Source organism: Arachis ipaensis, chromosome B03 (assembly GCF_000816755.2).
Source record: "Arachis ipaensis cultivar K30076 chromosome B03, Araip1.1, whole genome shotgun sequence".
In the NCBI taxonomy this organism is placed as follows: Eukaryota; Viridiplantae; Streptophyta; class Magnoliopsida; order Fabales; family Fabaceae; genus Arachis; species Arachis ipaensis.
Genome location: NC_029787.2, coordinates 2,718,221 through 2,738,908, shown reverse-complemented (window position 1 = coordinate 2,738,908; position 20,688 = coordinate 2,718,221). Strand labels below are relative to the sequence as shown.

The 20,688-nt window shown below is 33.1% G+C and overlaps 5 protein-coding genes and 1 non-coding gene across 6 annotated transcripts; 4 read left to right on the top strand and 2 right to left on the bottom strand.

Annotated features, from left to right (window-relative positions):
- On the top strand, window positions 316-1,702 carry LOC107629278 (zinc finger protein ZAT5). Its single transcript, XM_016332027.2, has one exon. It carries the CDS (start codon window positions 461-463, stop codon window positions 1,493-1,495), a length of 1,035 nt encoding a protein of 344 aa, XP_016187513.1. The 5' UTR covers window positions 316-460; the 3' UTR covers window positions 1,496-1,702.
- Window positions 6,793-6,865, top strand: TRNAV-UAC. The gene has a single exon. It is a non-coding gene; the product is annotated as a tRNA-Val (tRNA).
- On the bottom strand, window positions 7,084-9,505 carry LOC107629279 (50S ribosomal protein L9, chloroplastic). Its single transcript, XM_016332028.2, has 6 exons — window positions 9,290-9,505; window positions 9,002-9,129; window positions 8,337-8,382; window positions 7,917-8,014; window positions 7,789-7,836; window positions 7,084-7,601 (listed from the first exon to the last, which is right to left on the bottom strand). Exons 1-6 carry the CDS (start codon window positions 9,440-9,442, stop codon window positions 7,481-7,483), a joined length of 594 nt encoding a protein of 197 aa, XP_016187514.1. The 5' UTR covers window positions 9,443-9,505; the 3' UTR covers window positions 7,084-7,480.
- On the top strand, window positions 13,222-14,517 carry LOC107632380 (zinc finger protein STOP1 homolog). The gene has a single exon (XM_016336066.2). It carries the CDS (start codon window positions 13,314-13,316, stop codon window positions 14,376-14,378), a length of 1,065 nt encoding a protein of 354 aa, XP_016191552.1. The 5' UTR covers window positions 13,222-13,313; the 3' UTR covers window positions 14,379-14,517.
- On the top strand, window positions 15,883-16,488 carry LOC107629281 (probable histone H2B.3). The gene has a single exon (XM_016332030.2). It carries the CDS (start codon window positions 15,950-15,952, stop codon window positions 16,367-16,369), a length of 420 nt encoding a protein of 139 aa, XP_016187516.1. The 5' UTR covers window positions 15,883-15,949; the 3' UTR covers window positions 16,370-16,488.
- Window positions 16,097-19,592, bottom strand: LOC107629280 (pheophorbide a oxygenase, chloroplastic; the record flags this gene model as incomplete). Its single annotated transcript, XM_016332029.2, is given in 7 exon segments — window positions 16,097-16,894; window positions 16,987-17,262; window positions 17,399-17,558; window positions 17,735-17,871; window positions 18,244-18,370; window positions 18,555-18,790; window positions 19,150-19,592. Coding segments are annotated over 7 exon segments (1,626 nt in total). The 3' UTR covers window positions 16,097-16,639.

Genomic DNA, 20,688 nt, shown 5'->3' with positions numbered 1-20,688 from the left:
AATATGTTAACCATCTATAAAATTATAAAACTATTGTATATATATTCCAAGAGTAATTAATTACATAAGTTATGATAACACAAGTTTAATAAGACATATTAAGAAATAAAGCAGCATATATAAAATGTATGTAGTAGTAGAAGTGAAACAGAAAGAGAGGAGAGAAAAGTGTGGTAGATGATGAGAGCGTGAAAGCACGCGGCAAGAAGAGAGCGTGGAAGAGGGAAGAAAAAGAAGAGTTTGTTGTTAGTAACACACACTTGCAAGGTTGGAAACGCAAGGAAGATTTTGGGTGGCAAAGTAAACAACTATTTAGTAATATTAAGTAGCTGTTATAAAGAGCAAGGACGGCTTCAAACTCATTTGTTCCCATTCACTCTCAAATCCCAAACTATATAAATACATAACTCTATACTCTTCTTATCTTCACTCTATCTCATAATTTGTGTTGAATTGTGAAATGGATTACAAGGAAGACTATTATTTGTCCAACACTAGCAATGATAATTGTAATGTTGTTCATCATGATGCTACCCATCATATAGCCAAGGGAAAACGGACCAAAAGGTTGAGGCTTTTGTGTGGCGGCGCAACCGTCATCATGCCGGCCTCTAGCTGTTCTAGCGCTTCCGGCGATGATCACGGCTCGTTTTCGATTTCTTCCACAACCAATCAAGAGGAAGAAGACATGGCTAATTGCTTGATTCTTCTTGCTCAAGGAGGAGGAGATTCTCATCAAAAACCGCCACAAGTTGATGATCAAGATGAAGATGATGATGGTTGTGGTAACAACAAGAAGAAATTCTCGGAGATTGAAACCGCCACCATAAACAACAACAAGGTTGGTTTCTATATTTATGAGTGCAAGACTTGTAACCGAACCTTCCCTTCCTTTCAAGCCTTGGGTGGTCATAGAGCCAGTCACAAGAAGCCTAAGCTCACAACAATCCCTGCCGCCGAGGACAAGAAACCACCACCACCGTCTCCGCCACCTCCACTGCCTCCCCCACCACCGCAGCAACTTATGATGAAGACCAATTATGACCATCATCTTCATCATAGCCAGCAGATTGAAACTGTCCCTCCAAATAATAATAATCCAATAATTTCTCTACAATTTGGGAGTGGGCAAAAAGGTAATTTCCACGGGAACAACAACAACAAGCCCAACAAGATTCACGAGTGCTCCATATGTGGCTCCGAATTCACATCCGGCCAAGCACTGGGTGGACACATGAGAAGGCATAGGGCTACAGCGGCCGCAGCCGCCAATAGTACTGCTCAGGCCAATGTTGGCCTAAGCAGAATTGAGGCAACTTCTACTGTTATAACTACAACAGTAGAAGTTCAGCCTCGAAATATTCTAGAATTGGATCTCAACCTTCCGGCTCCGGAGGAAGACCTCCGGGAGCCAAAGTTTCAGTTTGCTACCGCAGCAACTAAGAAATCTATGGTGCTCTCAGCTGCTCCGGCTTTGGTGGACTGCCATTATTAGGCCAGGTTGGGGAAGGGTGGAATTTTCATTATTTTGATCAATTATGGATCAATGTGAATTATTATTACTTAGCACTATTGTTAATTATTTACATATTATTCCCTAGCTAATTATCGATTCTTTGGAATTATTCTTTGGTTTTATTAATAATTGAGCATTTTGATTTTGAATTATAAAAATACGTGACAATATGATCTACTTGTTGAAGTTGGAATACTTTGAGTAAGTAAGTAGTTAGTGTTCATGGTTGCCTTTCATTCACGAAAAGTGAGTGATAGGGCATCTTTATTTATCTTCCTTTTATTTATATATATATTTCTTTTCTTTTCCTTTATTTATTTTTTTGTATTATTTTGAGAACCTTATATCTGATCAGTTGAACCAATTAAGGAAGCCACAAAAAAAAAACGTAACTAATAGTCTAAGATCGAAGTCTTAAATATGAAGAAAAAAGAAATTACTAATGGTTTTTAGAAGAGTGGAGAGTGATATGCAAGAGTGAAGGTATAGCTAGGGTTTGGCATAACCACCACCACAACCAAAAGTCGTGGATTAGGTTCCCTTTTGTGTGCTTTTCATTTTTTGTTATAATAAAGCCTAAAAGATCTCTTTCTTTCACTCCCTCTCTTTAGTTTCTCACTCATACATACATACATACATACATACATACATAAATACATACATACATACATACATATTTTTTATGTAATTTTATAATTGCATATTTATAATATACTATTAAGGGTGAATTTTAGTATAAAAATATTTCGGTAATTATATAAGTATTATTAAAATTAAAATAATATTTTTAATATTTTGATAATTAAAAATATTATTAAATAATTTACTTTAACTTTTAGCAGCATTTTTTTAATTTAAAATACTGTAATCACTATAACATAACCACCTTAAAAAATACCTAGCTAATTATATATACATATTTGTTAGGTTTTTTCTTCTTTTCATCTATTGAAATAACTTTTTCATTTGCAATATGAATGCAACTTATTATTTTTATTTAGATATCCTACTTTCCATCACATGATGATTATATATATTATGTATTGTATCATGTAATTTTTCTTGATGTACCCATATATTTAGATACCCATTTTTTATCACATGATTATACTATCTATTTAATCATGTATTTTTTTTGGAAAAGTATAAATACCAATATATTATTTGTCAATTTATTGCTAAAAATAATTAATTATTATATTTTAAACACATATATAAAGAAATACATCCAGAAAATATATCTATAAAGACACTTTTATTAAATACAACCATAAAAAAATATATTTTTATTAGACACTTTCATTAAACACATTTATAAATAAGAGTTGGCAGAAGTTAGCAGAAATGTTGTTGATCACGTAAGCGTGATTGATTTTTTTTTTTTACATGCTATGTTTAGAGATCTCTTTATTTTCTCTCATTCCCTCTCTTTAGTTTCTCATACATACATACATACATATATACATACATACATGCATATACTTCTGGACTTATAGCTACCACATACATTACATTCCCACTCTCCTTCACTAATTCACAAGAATATAATATAATAAATTGAAAAGGAGGGATGCATTAAAACAAACTAATTTTGGTAACAAAAATGAAATGATGCATTGTGTCGTTGCCATATGCTATGCTTGCGAAGCCATCATTATTATTCACCATGTATCTTTCAATTTCTATGGCTCCCTGTCTCTTGCTATATATATTATTCTAAATACTATAATAAGCTAATTTAAGTATTATCATATTTGCTGGTCCCCTCTCTCCATCTCTCTATTATAGTAATTGCTTTTAGATTTGAACTAATTAAACACTTTGACCTAATTAACCAGCTGCCAAGTTAGCTATTTTTTTCTTTGCTTAATTAAATTTGTAATCCCCTAAAATAATTAATTAAATACATTTATTGTTTAATTTGTGACTAGATACATAGTAATAATTATCTTGGGGATTATCTCATTCTCATTGGAATTCTGTTTCAGCCCATACAAATTTGATGCTCCCAAGAAAGATATTAGTGGTAACTTTGAGGCCACAAACACCTTATTACTGATTAGGAGAGTTATATTTATATATTATATGAATTACGGGTAATTTTTTTTATTTGTCGTCTCTGCGTATCGGATATATTTTGAACATAATATTTATTCAATATACGTATTTTTTATATTTAACTGTGTCTTAATAAAAAATAAAAAATTATTTACCAAATACGCTTAGACACTTATTTTATATTTTAATATACATATCAATATTCGTGCATCATAGGTTATATTATACCATTTTCATTTGTATTGTCCAACCTTAGTTCTTGGACTTGCACCCATCATTCCACACATCTTTACTCATATATTCACATAATCAAGGGAATTCAAATAACAAAAGATTATATAAGAGTTGAGAAATGCATAAAATAGTTACTAATTTTGCCTTATAGCTTGAAATTTGGGCATATATGTCATTATTATATATTGAGTAAGAGATGTAACTTGAATTAAGCAATGAAGGAAAAAAGAAAGAGAGAGAGAGAGAGATGGGAAGACTTTTAAGTCACTTACACTGGCCACTTATCTAAAGTTAGTTATGTGCACGTTTTTGTGAATGCTGGTAAGCGAAGCATGTGGACACATATGTTGCGTGAGGTGTCCGAATGCATAACATATATAACAAAGTAATATACTATAGACTATACTATTAATATTATGTATAAGCTAATAGAAATTAAAAGAGATCACTCACTCACTCATTGACATTAGCACATGTATGTTGTCTTAGTTGGAGAGCTTCAATTCATTCTCTCCATTATCTCATGTATGTAACCCCCACAATTATATCCTCTTATTCCCACTTCATTAAACTATACTTTATTTATATAAATATTGTTCTCATTAATTAAAGGGAACTTAGGACCTTAACACTATGATCATAGACCCAATGCTTTAGTAATTTTCTTCTTTTGTTAAAAGGCCTAAGATTTTAAGAATGTGGGTTGAAGTATAGTTTATAACTTATTAATGTAATATAAGAATGTGATTAAGATGGAACCAAAGCAATGAAGATGGGTTTGTGTGATATAATTAAACTTTTTCAATTGGTTGCTTTAATTTAATTTGCTTACTCCAAATGGCTATGAAATTACCAATCACCACAAGACAAGGGTATGAAATCAGCTGAGATGTCATCAATTTCCATTATTAGTAGAAAAACAAAAATAATGAGGAAAAACAAAAAACTACTTGAATGATGATTTTAAATCATCATATTCTTGTAATTTATCCAAACAAATAGAGATATAGTACGTACTACTTCGTACTCTTGCCAAAGTTTAACACAAGCTTGTGGTGTAACATAAAGAAGAGTTTTAAAGAGGAAAAAAAATATTGAAGAAGGGGTATAATTTCTTATAAATTGAAAAATACTAAGTATATGTGTAAATTACTTATAAATAATTAAATCCCACAAATTATTCTGAAAATACTCTTTTTTTTTTGTCCAATTTTTTTTTATGTTAAAATAATTTGGCCTGCTTTCTAATCTTCACAACAGCTGGATGATGATGATGATTAAATTGCATATTATGTAGCAGAAAATTAAATAAATTGAGCTAGCTAGCTAGGTTGAAGCATGCATTTTGTTAACATGTGAAGTTGTTTATCTTTTTCTGGCTATGACAAGGTTTATGTTATGTGGAGTTAGCATTGGTTCAAAGTTTAGTGATAGAGACAAATTCCTCAAATGGCATGAGTTGGTTTTATACTATGAACCAAAATAGCCTAAAAAAGTAGGCACTGGCCGGCCTCATAAATCATAATAACCCCTTCTATTTGTGTTATTAGTGACCTATAATCACTTGCTTAATTCTCTCTCTGTATATAGTGTTGACCCTCAATAGGGTTTGGATCCGATTCATTAGGACGCATCCCCAATTTGAAGGTTTGTCATTGTGATGGAACAATAAAATTTGTGGATCATATTGGCCCAAATATATATAATTATATAGTCAGTTATTTACTTATTTTGCATTTTATATGGAGGAGATTTATTTTTTATTTTTATAATAATTATTGGCGTTAGAGTGGATTTACTTACAATTCACAGTTTAAAACGGGATTATATATATACCAAATTGTCTTATGATAATGGTGTATGAGAAGTGAAATCAATATATAGTAGAAAAGGGTTTAAAGCGACGAGTATATAATATAAAGAATATTATATATACAATCCATTATTATGATTACTCATCTAATATATTAATAAAATCCATATTTCAATTTAGAAGCCATGATGAGTATTAAGTTGGAATTAGTGTAGCAGCCTGGAAGGATTCAACAACTTAATTTTTAATCTATTATACGTTTGAATTTTGCCAATGATATTCAATGGAGAAGCATATCCACATATAGGGTTCGTTATAGTATATTGGCCAATATATGTATAAAGTAGAGGAAGAGTTTCAAATATATCGAAAATACTGGTGTTCCAATTGTTTTAACCGTTAATTTGAATTATAAAAAATATATATAATATATATTAATTAAAATCAATGGTTAAAATAATTGGTGCACCGGTACTCCCGGTGCACTTGAAATGTTTCCTATATTTTAATCAGGCAACAAGTATGAACTAAATGGTACTCTTTTTTATAATTTTCCTTGTGTATTTCATTATGAGAGAACACCTTTTGTATACAAGCCTCTAATAATCTTTTTGGTACAAGAAGAAAATAAAAATGAGCCAAACATGAAGGAGACAGCATGAAAATTTAGATGAAAGGTTACTGTCCTCTAATAATTTAGACATTATTTATTAGAGAGGGGTACTATTCTTTCTCTCAGATTTTTTTTTTTAGCGTTATGTTCAGCCACCGATACAATTGAAATTTTTCCTAAAGTATAAATTATGACTACTTAATTATTGTGAACAAATACCATGGGCGCTGTCAACAATCCACTTCTTTTTTATCATTAAGACAACTAATTAAACGAAGTTTTCTTTTATGTTTAAAGTATAATTATTCTTCATTTATTATTATGTTGAAAAAAGTTTTGTACCAAACACATGTACAATACAAGGAATGTATGTATTGTTTCCTGAAAAGAAATTAATCACCTTTTTATTTAAGAAAATGAATACAAGTTTGTGTCTAATTGGACCCTATTTTGTTCTTAGAGTATAATATTTTCACAAGTTCATTAGAATACAAGTTTGTGTCTAATTAATCATGAGCATAGGATATAAAAATAATCTAAGATTCCCTACCATCAAGAGTTGCTGTGGTGTAGTGGTTATCACGTCAGTCTTACACACTGAAGGTCCCCAGTTCGATCCTGGGCAGCAACATTTTTACATTATACTCTTAATTTGATTTTTTGAATTTGCTTCATGACTCAAGTCTTATTTTATTTTCATTCTTTTGGCCAAGCAAAGCAAAGTTTTATGATTTGTTAATGACAATAATCAGCATGCGAAAAGCTTTCATCCACCGGAATGTAATGTATATATGAATATTACATTCTCGTCTGAAAATTTTACATGACCTTTGTCACTACACATGATACTATCTAGGAAGAGAATTCATTTCCTTTGTCCCATGTTGGTAGCTGTTAAAAAAGATGGGCAAGTCCAATCAACATAAATACTTTACATCACAAATTTCCCTCCCATAGTGAAGTAAGTCATAGAAACATAAACCATTGAGTCAAAACATATTCTTTACCAAGAAAATAGTACATTCCAAACAAAGGTCCTAAAACTTGAATACACATTCAAAGAGGAAATATGAACATAAACCATTGAACTAGTACATTAGGAATCCTTCCTCTATTAGAACTTTTGGGACAAAATCACATAAAGCTTGATGTTTGAAGATTCATACAGTGGTTATTTACCTTGAACCATTGCAAGCCGGTAGCTCCAAATGTGCATTATTAGCATATAGAACTTCATACTTGTGCTTTAGTTAGCAAAGACATTCAACCTTACTCTCGCTGTAACTTCCGGATGCAGCTTTAACTCTGCGATATACTCTCCGGTTTCTCGTATCTCCGGAAGTTCGACAATTCTCTTGTCCACCTCCCTATGAAAATCACAAAAGATCACATGACAATTATTCATAAACACACTTGTTCCTTAATATTGGAAAGCTTCAAAGGAAGAAGAAAAGAATAGTCATTCACATTTAGAGAAGAATAACATGTTACATAAGACTAGTTAGACTCCCAATTCTCAAAAAGAAAGACTTGTGTACATTAGACAGATAGTACCTTTGAAGCTGCGCTTTGATAATGTCAACAAGATCTTGAGCTGTAACACTGAATAACAAGCAAATTTAGAAGCATAATCCATATAGAGCATAAATCAACAGCTCAAAATTGCACAGAACAAGCCTCACCTTCCAAAAATTAGTTTTCCTTTACCACCTTTCCGCTTCACCTTGAAAGCCCCAACTGTTTCAAAAATTCGAGCAAGTTGCTGTGCCTCTTCTTTTACCTGCAGAACTAGAAACTTAGATACTGAGGAATGCATACAATAATCATATAGGAGGGGGAAAACTATACTGATAATGAAGAAGTATCAAAGTAGTTGTAAACTTTCCTGCATTGAAGACAATAAGATATGAAAATGAAATGGATTTTCGGAATAAAAACTAATATGGAGTTAGAAGTTAAAAAGACAGCAGGATTTTCGTAACACCAGGTTTATATGTAAAGCTTACTAGCAGAAGTTTCTCCTACTCACAAATGGAAACCTTCGTTCACATTAACAGAGACACATTCTATCCAAGTAAGGATTGGATGGGGAAAAAGATTACCCGTCTTTTCTCGGCCTCAATTCTTTCTTCCTCTAACTTCATTTCCCTAGACGATGCAAGGGAAATTCAGTTTAAATTGTGCAAACAACACATACATTATTGTTAACATTTTATATGGCAATGCATATTTTTGCATACAGAAGCAGCTAAGCTAAGCTAGCCCTGCATAAGAAAATAATTCAGACAAGATGGCCTACCGGAAAAATTGACTAGAAAATATGAAATCAAATATTTGTACAAGAAAATTTGATTATTTTGTCATTGAAAAGGTGCAAAAGTGAATTCAAGCTGAGAACGAAAATCCGAGAAAGGACTACAAAATTTCATTTTGTATCCATGAAGGGGAGTTAAGAGCCTGAGTTTTATGGAAAAAACACAAACATGACCAACCCAAAATATCAAAGCCCCATGGACAAAGTAAATAAATTCTAGCAACAAGCATGATTATTCAAGTTATGAACTCTAAAGACATCTATATGCTTTCTCTCAATCAAGGCCAGAAAATTTTTAAGAGTCTGGTCAGTTTACAGTCACACTTCAAAGTTACTCTTCATAGAGATGAAGCTTATTTCTTCACACTACAATGAGATATTACAGTCTTATACCCAACAATGAAAGTTGTAAATAATTATCAAACAAATAGCTCAAATTGAATTACACATTACTTGAGCAGAAGAGGAGTAACAATCTGTGCCTTTCCAGTGGGAAGAAGATAGTTTCTGTAGAAACCAGCTTTAACATCAATAAGTTGTCCTTTCTTTCCTACTTCAGCTACATCTTCCTTCAATATAATCTGATTTCAAAAATAGCACACCAATAACTAAGGGGAATTAAAAAACAGAATAATGCGGCAAAACCAAGCACACCCAGTTGCAGAAACACAAGATAAAATCGGAGTGAGAGATAAAGTTACGAAATTTAATGGAATTATGAGCATAGAATGTGGATGTAACCTTTCGGATTTTCTTTGCCTTCTTTTGAGCAAAGACCAAAAAGCTTGAGGTGTTGTTGGTGTTGTTGCAAGTGGGTCCCTTGGAGCTTCCAGTGAAGTTTTGCTGCAGAAACGAAGAAGAAGTAGAAGAAAGCGAAGGCAGTGCTAACGCCATTGTTGCGCAAGAAGAAGAATCCAGCTATGCTGTGCTCCTCTCGCTATGCGCCATGTCTTATCTTTTATGCGTTGTTCGCCAATACGACGTCGTTTATTCTACTTTGTCCAATTAATAAAATTTCTAATGTTTTTAAATTTTTTTGAATTGTCTAATATTTAAAATAAGTCCAATTTGACTATTAACAATTAATTAAAAAATTATATACGAAATGAACCACATTAATAATTGTGTTTGTATGTCTCAAAATAAAATGTAGAGAGTACAAAATAATAATAATTTTTTTTGGTCAAAAAATAATATTAATTTAAAATTCGGATATGTTCATGGTCTGGCTCAATATTAGGGGTCAAACCCAAAATAAAAGGCCAGTTCACAAAATTTAAGAGTCTAGAAGATCCGTTTCCAAAACTATCCGACTTAGTTAGAGTCTGGATCATTTGGTTCTGACTCGACCCAACTTATACATCAATAAGACATCACCTGCACTAATGTGTATTCGTACAAATTGATTCACTGTAGGGGTGGCAATATGTATCCTACCCGTCCGTGGGTATTCAATTCGATCCCACCCGATCGGGTAGGGTTGCCAACCCGATCCGCAGCGGGTAGGGTTGGGTGCGGGTAGGATTCTCGTGCGGGTCGGGTATGGTGCGGGTTGAGCCTCAACCCTACCCAACCAACCCGCACTCTATATATGTTTACGTTATATACTTATATAAAAATATGTTTTAAGTGGATGTTGAATCAAATACCCCTCATTAAATGCAAAAGATTCTTAACCACTAAAAGAAAATTATTAATTGATAATTTAATATTTTTTTACATAAAAATCAGTTTTATTTTAAATCATCATCAAGTTATATAATAATGTTGTATATTTTTTGTAATCCGTAGGTAGGGTTGGGTACCCGCGGATTAAGAGCGGGTAGGATTAAGGTTGGGATATTCTCAACCCGCGGGTAGGGTAGGGTTGAGTTTATATAAAAATCTCAACTCGCAGGTAGGGTTAGGGTTAGATCCAAACCCTACTCTACCCTACCCATTGCCACCCCTAATTCACTATTTAGGGGTGAGCACGAGTCGGTTTGGTTCGGATTTATGGTAAAATTAGAATCGAACCGATCAAAATGTAATTGGTTCAGTTTGGTTCAGATTTGTATTTTTTTGTACATATATCCGAACCAAACCAAACCAATTAAGAATGGATTGGTTCGGTTCAGATAATTGGGTATCCGATAACTTTGAAATTCATAAAAAAACTAAATTTTTATCTTAAAAATTCAACAAGTTACATTATTGTACATCAATATAAATAATCCAAACATATTAAACACCAAACACATTAAAAACTAAACTCATTAAAATCTAAACATATTAATAATGAATAATCATTGTCTAATGAAAATAACATATAAATTTTTTTATTTTTTATTTAATTAATATATGATCGGGTTCGCAGATTAGTTCGGTTTTCGCACTCTCAAAACCGATATTCAAACCAATCACTAACAAAAGTCATCGGTTTAGTTCGGGTTAGACCCGATTACCTGTTTTGGTTCGAATTCATAATATGGGATCTCAATATCCCCTAAACAAAAAGAAAGTATAAAAGGATAAGTTACAAAAATTATTACTCTTACTGTATAAATATCCCATCACGCACAGATATTTTTTAATGGTAATTTATAACCACAGTTCAATTTTTTTGTTAATTATTTTTTGTAAGTATCACTCTTCATTCTCATTTAAAGACTTTAGATAACTTTATCTTGCTGAAAAAAACATTTGAACCGTTATAAAAAAAAAATCTAGACCTTACGTCCAGAACTACATTAATTTCAAATAAGTTTTTGATCAAGATGGAAATATATGTTTTCATTCTTAATTAATCTCGAGATCATTTACATGAATCCTAAACTCATACTATAACTAAATTAGTATATGGCTTAGAGTATAATAAGATGTGATTTAGTAAAACTTTTATTTTTTATAAATTAGTATATATATATTTTTTAAATTGTTATACATATATATACTAAATCAAACGAAAAGTAACTTTAATAACTATAAACATCAATAATTGAGGCACTTCGCAGTTTATTCTCTTTCATGCCACCATTTTCTACCGCGTAATGCTAGGTAGACAAAAAAAACAGCAAAAACTTACCTTATTTAATATTAATTAATTGTCGCAACAATTAATGAATGCTAAATAAGGTAAGTTATGGCTGTTTTTGGCTGATTTTCTTTGGTTACCAAACATTTCCGTTTCCAAAATGAACCCACTTCTTTTTCATATTAAAGTTTTTGAACTTATACTATGTTAGGTGTTGAAACTTGAAATGAGTGTTTCAATTATATTTATACGAGGAATATTAGGTAGGTAATTATTTTGGGTTAATATTAGTCCATTTTTTTAAAAATTATTTTGATTTTTTTAAATTCTAAATTATAATCTTAAACTGTAATATTGATTGACACTGGCTAATTAAAAATTGGTTTCTATATTTCTTATATATTTGATATATTACTTTCACTGTATTTTTTGTATTTTTCTGGTATATTGTTGGATGCACAAACACAAACACATCTATAAAAAGGAAAACGAAGGGAAGGGAGTAAAAGACTGTTTCTCATTAAGTAGAAAACGTTGAATTCAGCCAAAAAAATAGTATATCTTGAACGATTGTGAAACCCTAAACCAACAATTAAGCCTATGTGTCTACATGTATGTATACAAGAGAAAAATCAGCTTAATATTATTTTAACTAATTAAGAAAGTTAGTTGAGATAGATGGAGAGAAGGATGTAAACCAATTCATAACATTCACATTCAACGTGTTGAAATTGTAAATGACTAAATGTTATTGGGCGCAGACAGATGAAGTTACAAGGGTTAATTTGATACCTAATAAGCAGCTTAACTAAGAGTGGCTTCATGCAAGGGAGGTTTTTAGTGGGGATGAGTTTCAACTTTTTAGTATTCATTATTTTAATAGAACTTAAGGATGTAATATATTAAATTTTAATAGCAAAAAATTAGAAGGCCAACAATTTGTACATATATTAAATTGAGTATATATGTATATTTGACCGATTATACTTTTATATATGTCAGTTAATTCCTACACTTTTAGTGAAATTGTAAATTGGTTTCTATATTTTAAAAATTTGTAATTGGGTCTTTAAAGATAATTAAAATTTGTAATTTAGTCCTCGTCGTTCAAAAAGTGTTTGATTTAACAGAATATTCTCAATATATTCTCTATTTTAACAAAATATTCTTAGCATATTCTGAGAATATTCTATTAAATCAACACTTTTTGATCAGCGGGGATTAAATTGTAAATTTTAATTCTCTTTAAAGATCTAATTACAAACTTTTAAAATATAGGAACTAATTTGCAATTTCACTGAATGTGTAGGGACCAATTGTGTAATTTAACCATTTCATTATTCTCAAATTTTTAAAAGTACTAAAGACATATCTCTTTTGATAAAATTTATCAGAGACTTTAAAATTTAAAGTTGACAATTTTATTTTTAATATTTAAAAATGATAAAATATTAGCTAAAAAAAAGTAAAATTTATTAGTCACAAAATTATTGTTATATAAAGACTATAGTTAAAAAATATTAGAGTTTGTAGATATCACCTTCATATAAAAACAATAACATTTAAATAATTATTTATTCAAAAATAAATTTTGTGAAGAATTTATGGTATGTATATATGTAAGTATTTTATGAAGAAGTAACAAAAGTCAAAGCCTTGAGCTGCTACCAAACCTTAGGAGAAAGAAGATCAGAAATTGAACTCTTCTGATCCCTCCTTATAACAAACAAAAGCAGTAACAGGTTTGGAATAATGGCGGCTGCATCATCTGATGAAGGTGGTGGTGGTGGTGGATTCCCACCTATGACGCAATACTCATCATCATCATCATCCACCATGTACCATTATCTCTCAGTTCTCAATGATAAAATCAACGAGTTGCAGTCCCTTGTGGGGGTTGTAGCCTCCCCCAATCGGCACCACTCATCAATTCCTTGTTCTTCCTATTCCATGGCGATATCCACCATGACCTCCACCATCCAAGATATCATACTTGCTTCCTCTTCATTCAGACTCACCTTCCAACAACACATCAATAGTTATAACAATCCATCATCAGGTAACATTATTGCTACTTCTACTTGCAATAATCAACAATTAGAATTGCACCCTCATCACCACCAATCTTATGATTATAATAATAGTAATATCATTACTAGTAGTGTTGCTAATGATGAACCTGCACAAGAACAAGACGAAGAAGAAGAAGAAGAAACACTCCATTGGTTTTCTGAACCCTACAACAATAACAATAGTACTGTTATTTATTGTGATGATAACAATAATACTAAGGATGATGATGGAGAAGAAGAAACAGATATAATTGAGTTGGATGCTGCTGATTTGTTAGCAAGCTACACACATTTCTGCCAAGTATGTGGGAAAGGATTTAAGCGCGAAGCGAATCTGAGGATGCATATGAGGGCTCATGGAGATGAATTCAAAACCAGTGAAGCCTTGAAGAACAATAACAATAACAAGAAGATGATGATGAAGAAGAAGAAGAAGTATTCGTGCCCTGAAGATGGGTGCAGGTGGAACAAGAATCATGCCAAGTTTCAGGCACTGAAATCAATGGTGTGTGTGAAGAATCACTACAAGAGAAGCCATTGCCCAAAGATGTATGTTTGCAAGAGGTGCAACAACAAGAACTTCTCTCTGCTCTCTGATTTGAGGACCCATGAGAAGCACTGTGGTGATCCCAATAAATGGTTGTGTTCTTGTGGAACCACTTTCTCAAGAAAAGACAAGCTCTTCGGACATCTTGCTTTGTTCCTTGGCCACTCCCCAGTTCATGCTGCTACTCAAGGATCATAATAACATGTTTGTGTATATAAAGAGGAGTGTTAGGGGCAGTAACTTTTGGTATTTGTAGCCATTAAGTAGTCATTAATGATGATTTTAATGGTGTAAGATTTGTGTGAAATTTCATTCAATGACTCACTTTTTTTTACTAGTTACATGCTGACCAAAATTTGAAAAAGTTGCTGGTCCCTAAACTTTTCCGTATATAATTTGGATACTTGTCTAGCTAGAGGTGCAATATTATCACTTTCTTTTACCATATTTCTTATCATGTGTAAGTACCAAATAATGTTGTTACTATTGCATCAAAATTAATATCAATAAGTGAATTTCACATGGGTATATATATAGCATAGCCAAGTTGAATTTGTTTAGTAGTTAACTCACTATTCTATTTAACCAAGTGTCAGAAGTTTGAATCTCGCTTTGTATATGCAGCAACTCATTAGTCAGCAACAAATCCTTAAATAGAGTTCCAATTCACGACGAATTAGTTCTTAACATGTTAAGTTGGAAAATGCCATGGCAAACAACAAAATATAAATATATATAGCATTAGGGTTTAGTTGTGTGCATATATGATAAGAGGGAAAAACATTTTGTTATATATATGAACATACATCTAACTAATATAGTGTCACCTTAATTAACAAAAAGATTTCAGCTCATTTTGATAAGAATTAGTATTTGGTATATTCGTTCATAAAACACTTTTTATTATTTACAAATACTTAATTAAGAGATGTATATATACAACTTGAACTATATCGATCCCATGCCTTTATGTGTTGTTAATCACAATTAAATTTGGCGTATCTTACTATTCAAATCTATGTTGTGATGTGCATATCAAGTGCCCATATCATGACTTTTAACTTATATATGTCTAGGAGGTCAGGTTGAAATAAAAGTAAATTTCACTAAAAGAATTTTTATATATAACTCATTTAAATAAAATCTACTCCCACTTTTACTTTTGAACCAAACATAGATTTGAAATCCCTCACCATACTTACTAGCTAGATTTTGACTGCGCCTAACTTAGAACACAAGCATGGAGTAAGTTTTTATAATACATTTTGATCACTACTAGATAGAAAAGAAAAGATAAAAATTGCTTAGTGTTATATATACAATCTTGTCGCATTATTATAACTTAAAACATTTGATTCGGTAGAGAATCTTTTTCTTTAGGTGAATTAAATATAAAATAATTTGTCCTTTTGGCATATAACATATGGCATTAAGATAACGACGATTAAATCATAAAAATAATATTAATCTCTCAAATCATTTTTTTTTTTTCGAAATTTGCCTCGTTTGCGCGCCAACTATTTTTCCACACAAAATTGATCCTTCTCCAAAATCATAACGCGCCCCGATTAAATGTCCCAACACTAATCCCATCCGTCCATTACAGAGATCAAAACATTCAACAGTCCACGTCATCAATCCGCACCTCACCCTCTCCACCAATCAAATCTGAAACCCCACACATATAAATACATTCCCTACTCTTCCTTCCAATCTCACACACAACACAATTTCAATAGCAAAAGCAAAACACTCTCTGATCTCTGATAATGGCGAAGGCAGAGAAGAAGCTAGCGGAGAAGAAACCGGCAACCGGAGACAAAGTTCCGGCGGAGAAGAAGCCCCGTGCAGAGAAGAAGATCCCGAAGGAAGGTGGATCTACGGATAAGAAGAAAAAGAAGGCGAAGAAGAGCGTGGAAACTTACAAGATCTACATATTCAAGGTTTTGAAGCAGGTTCATCCTGACATCGGAATCTCCAGCAAGGCGATGGGAATAATGAACAGTTTCATCAACGACATCTTCGAGAAGCTTGCTCAAGAATCTTCTAGACTCGCTAGGTATAACAAGAAACCTACCATTACGTCCAGGGAGATTCAGACTGCTGTTAGACTCGTGCTTCCTGGTGAGCTCGCAAAGCATGCTGTTTCTGAAGGAACCAAAGCTGTTACCAAATTCACTAGCTCTTAGGTTTAGGGTTTTTCCATTGTTTATTTGAACCGATTTCGTTTTGCTTTTCTTGTGGTACATGTAGATGCAATGCTGATTGTTATTTAAATGATATGTTCTTGTTAATTCCAATTGATATACATTTTGAGCATTATTAGATAAACGAATTAGGTTTAAAGAACATAAAAGTTCATAATCTACGTAATAGGGTTCAAATTGAACCTAATGAATCCAAATGATACACGATGATAGGTACATTGATGTGGTATATTTACAGTTGTGGTAATTTGGTTAATCTATATCGGCATGAATATAATCTACGAATACAAAGTTCTTTTGGAGTTCGGTTACGGCATAGGTTAATCCTGCACTGAGAACTGCAAGCCCAGCCAAGATTACTCTCAAATGAGTCTCTGATGGGATTCCACTTGATGCGCAGAACAAAACTGTTGCACCAATTAGGACCTTCTGCCATGTTTTGAATCCCTCATAAGCTCCTTTACATGCAGAGCACTTCAGTGTGTGCTGTTCAAATCTATCCATCATCTACAAAATCATAGCAACTTAATTCATGTTTAAATTCAAGTGGCGCAGAATTGGTGTGTGGAAGGGTCGAGTTAAGATTTGTTTATCTATACCTCGCGTTTTGATAGGATGGTTGATGGTAATGGCTGTTGGCTGCTTGTCCCGAACCATTCTGGTTGGCCGTTTCCGTGTCGCCGCAGCCAGTTTCGGAATGCTAGGACAAAGCGATCTGCCTGGGTTGGTGTGAAGGTGATGTTTGTGTACTGTTTGTTGATGTCACCACCGTCTTTGGTTTCTGAAAGGAAGATTTTCTCCTGGCCTTGAAGGACAATCATATCTCCATCATATACCTTGTTTGATGTCCAGTGTTCGTACCATCTAGGAACCACCTGATATATGTATATTGCAACAAGCAGAGACAAAGTTACATGTAAGCATTCATGAAACTCGCTGCTCGACTTAAGCTTACAATCTGTTGAAATAAATCAGTAGATCGGATAACGAAGTCAACATCCTCAATGTTACCTGCCACCAGTTAGGCCCTGGCACTGTGAACTGGAAGAAGTTTCGAGCGCTGCAAACAATGGAGCGAGTCTTACCGGGTGCCATGGGGACATTGAAGGAACATATCCATATTACCCATTTTTGGTCACCAACTACTGGAAGTTTGGTATCAATCTCAATTCTGCAATAACAATGGCGATTATATGGAGCCAGATTAGCGACATATCAACCTATTTTGGTGTTTTCAACCATAAACAGAAGCATAGACAATATCCTTTCATCGATAATGCTGACATCTATGATGAATGTGAAAAAGGAAATTATGTCAACATCCAAAGTAAAAAGTCATGAACATACTTGTTCATATAATAACATGGTGCAACAAACTTGGAACTGATTCTTGGGTTCCCTTCATTGGCTCCGGCGAAGCCCCATGGTCCGCTAGAATCCATCTTGAATGGCAGAGGCTTGGCTCTGTCTCTCCTGCCTGTAACCTGTGGATGTTGATCACTTCTATTTTAGCAATTATGGAATTATTGAACTCAACAATATGACATGATTTCAACTCCACCAACTTTTTTGGTCCTAGGGTGAGTGATGACTAATTGACTATAATATATAACAAACGGAACTAACCATAATTTTCTCCCTAATGACAAATTTTTAACAACCGCATCACTTATAATACTAAAAACCGAGATCTAAAATAATATAAAATATAAAGTTCCACCAATGACATCAAAATAAAATAAACTATTAAGTTCAATTAACAAACCAGATACAAATAAAATATTGACAACCAGCAAATTGACTAAGAATAAACAATGCGGCATATATAAATCAAGTGAAAAAGGCATTATTTGTACCTTGTGGTGAGCAAAATCAATGTGAGAAGGATCGGAGACATTCTCCATTAGAGTATCATAGCCATAGAACAGATCACGCTGAATGTTCACGGTGGCAAACTCCGGCTTCTCAAAGTCATCCGGCAACCTAAACAAACACAATTTCACCATACATATCAAATGAAAAGAAAAACAACACTCTTTGATCATAGCATAAAAGAACAGTGGACAACATTTTAATTGACCAAATTAGACTAAAGTTAAATAATGAATTTAAAAATTCAAAGTAGATAATTTAGTAACTAAAGACAGAATCAAATAAAGTTCATTACATTGGAGGATTGGAAGCATTAGCTTTCTCCCAACCATTCTCATCAGGCCAAACAAAGAGCAAACCCTGAGACACCATTGTAGGGAACCTTGTGACACACGCTTTAGGAGATTTCAAAGCTCTCGCTTCCGGTCCTTCGGAGGAAGCTTGAGGGATCCTAACACATGATCCACATCCATCAAAAGACCAACCATGATAGGAACATTGCAAGTTCCCTCCTTCATCAATCCTTCCTTCCTGCCAAAAACCAAAAACACCCAATTTTAATCCCCAAAAATTGAAAACACCCCTTTTCCTCAAACATTCTCCTTATCTTGCAATCCAATTTCAATCTTCAAATAAGTAAATAAATAAGAAACATGGAACCCAAATCCTTCTCCCAAAAACAGCATCATACACATAAGCTTATATATTACTCAGACTTCAGTTATGGATTGTGAGATCACAGGTTTAAAAATATCTTATACAAACCTTAAGTTATGTATTGCCACATGAGTGAAAGTGCTTAAACTACTCACTACTTGAAAATATTTGATTTTTTTAATATTCAGCTAATACAATAAAATAGAATAAGAACAAAGAGAGAGTATTTTTACAGATAAAGGAGCGAGACGATGGGGGCACTTATCGTCAAAAGCAACCCACTGGGACTTAGAATTATCGAACCAAACCACGATCTCACGACCCAGAAGCTGAAAGGGCGTTGGGTACCGAGGGTTCAGATCCTCCACCAGAGAAACTGGGTACCAGTGATCCTTCCATGTGAACTTCGTGGACGAGCTCTCTTCATCGGCACCTTCATCAATTTCGTTGCTTTCTTCGGTTTCAACCTTTGTTGGTGGCGCAGCAACACGTGGAACTGTTAGAGAGAGGGTTGTTCTGGTTCTCCGTGTGATGGAAATGGAGTTTGGTGCGGTTAAAAATGGGAACTTTGTGAAGGAGAAAAGCGGAAAAGGTTTTGGGGGTTTGGTTCTCGGTGAAGAGAGTGTTAGCGTGGTTGAAAAGGTTGAAGAAGAGTGTCGCAGTGCCATCAATGGTGAAAAAAAAAAAAACTTTTTTTGGGGGGCTTGGGGTGTTGTTAAGGTTTGAAGAGGGTTTTGGTTATTGTTTCGAATTTGAGGGAAGGGGAATGGAAGAAGGATTGTTGAGTCGTGCAAGTTTTAAATGTTCATGTTTGTATTCTCCCCTTCCCCTCTTTTCCAGTTTTCAGACAATGTTCTGCTGAATTCAACACTGTCATTTTCCAGACATTTTTTATTTTATTTATTAAAATAAAGGTTATTTGCTTATTTTGGATTATTTCCTCAATTCAGTGAATTAGTACAGCGCTTAATGTTGTGTAATTACTGGAAACTTTCACTTTATTTTTTTTTCCCATTCTTATGGAAACAAAAAGAAAGAGAAAGGAAAGATCCAGAGTGTGTGAACTGAAAATATCGGTTGTGAGAGAAACAATTGGCGTCCACAATTTTGAAGAGAAGCATTCCAAGATTGATGCTATTGCTGCCATGTAGCATAATATATACGTTAAGTACACGTGGGCCAGGTCTTGCAATTTAGCTTCAACTAGAACATCAATACTTTTGGTTTTAGTCCTTTGTAAGTATAAAATGTAGTATATGTAATTATTCAATTTATCAAGTGAAAAGATGAGTATTAGCTCAATATTCAAAGTGAATAAACGAGTTCATAAAGTTAATTTTGAAGTAAAACTGGGAACAAAAAGACAAAACAATGAACGGTTGGTGAGCACGTTTTAAGTGTTGCAATGCTCATAGCGGTGTTAGATTAGATGCTGAAAATAGAGCATGTCACGATAAAATTTTATTACCCTTGTGGCATGGATGCAAAAACAGACGTCAACGTTTCTCAACAACTACATGAAACAATGAAATCTGACAATGAGGCCATTGTTTTTGAAGCAGTTTAAGAGTTTTACATCGGACAGCACTTTCAAGTTTCAAGCTCAATGACTAAATTCTTCAGCCCTTTTTCAGTAATTTTATCATATGAAACCCATCATCACAAAATCAGATATATTTCTTCATGAATAGATTTACCGTCGCTCAAAATATTTGTAAATAGAAATGGTAGTTTATTCAGTCTCTGAAAGATATTGATAAATGATAATCACA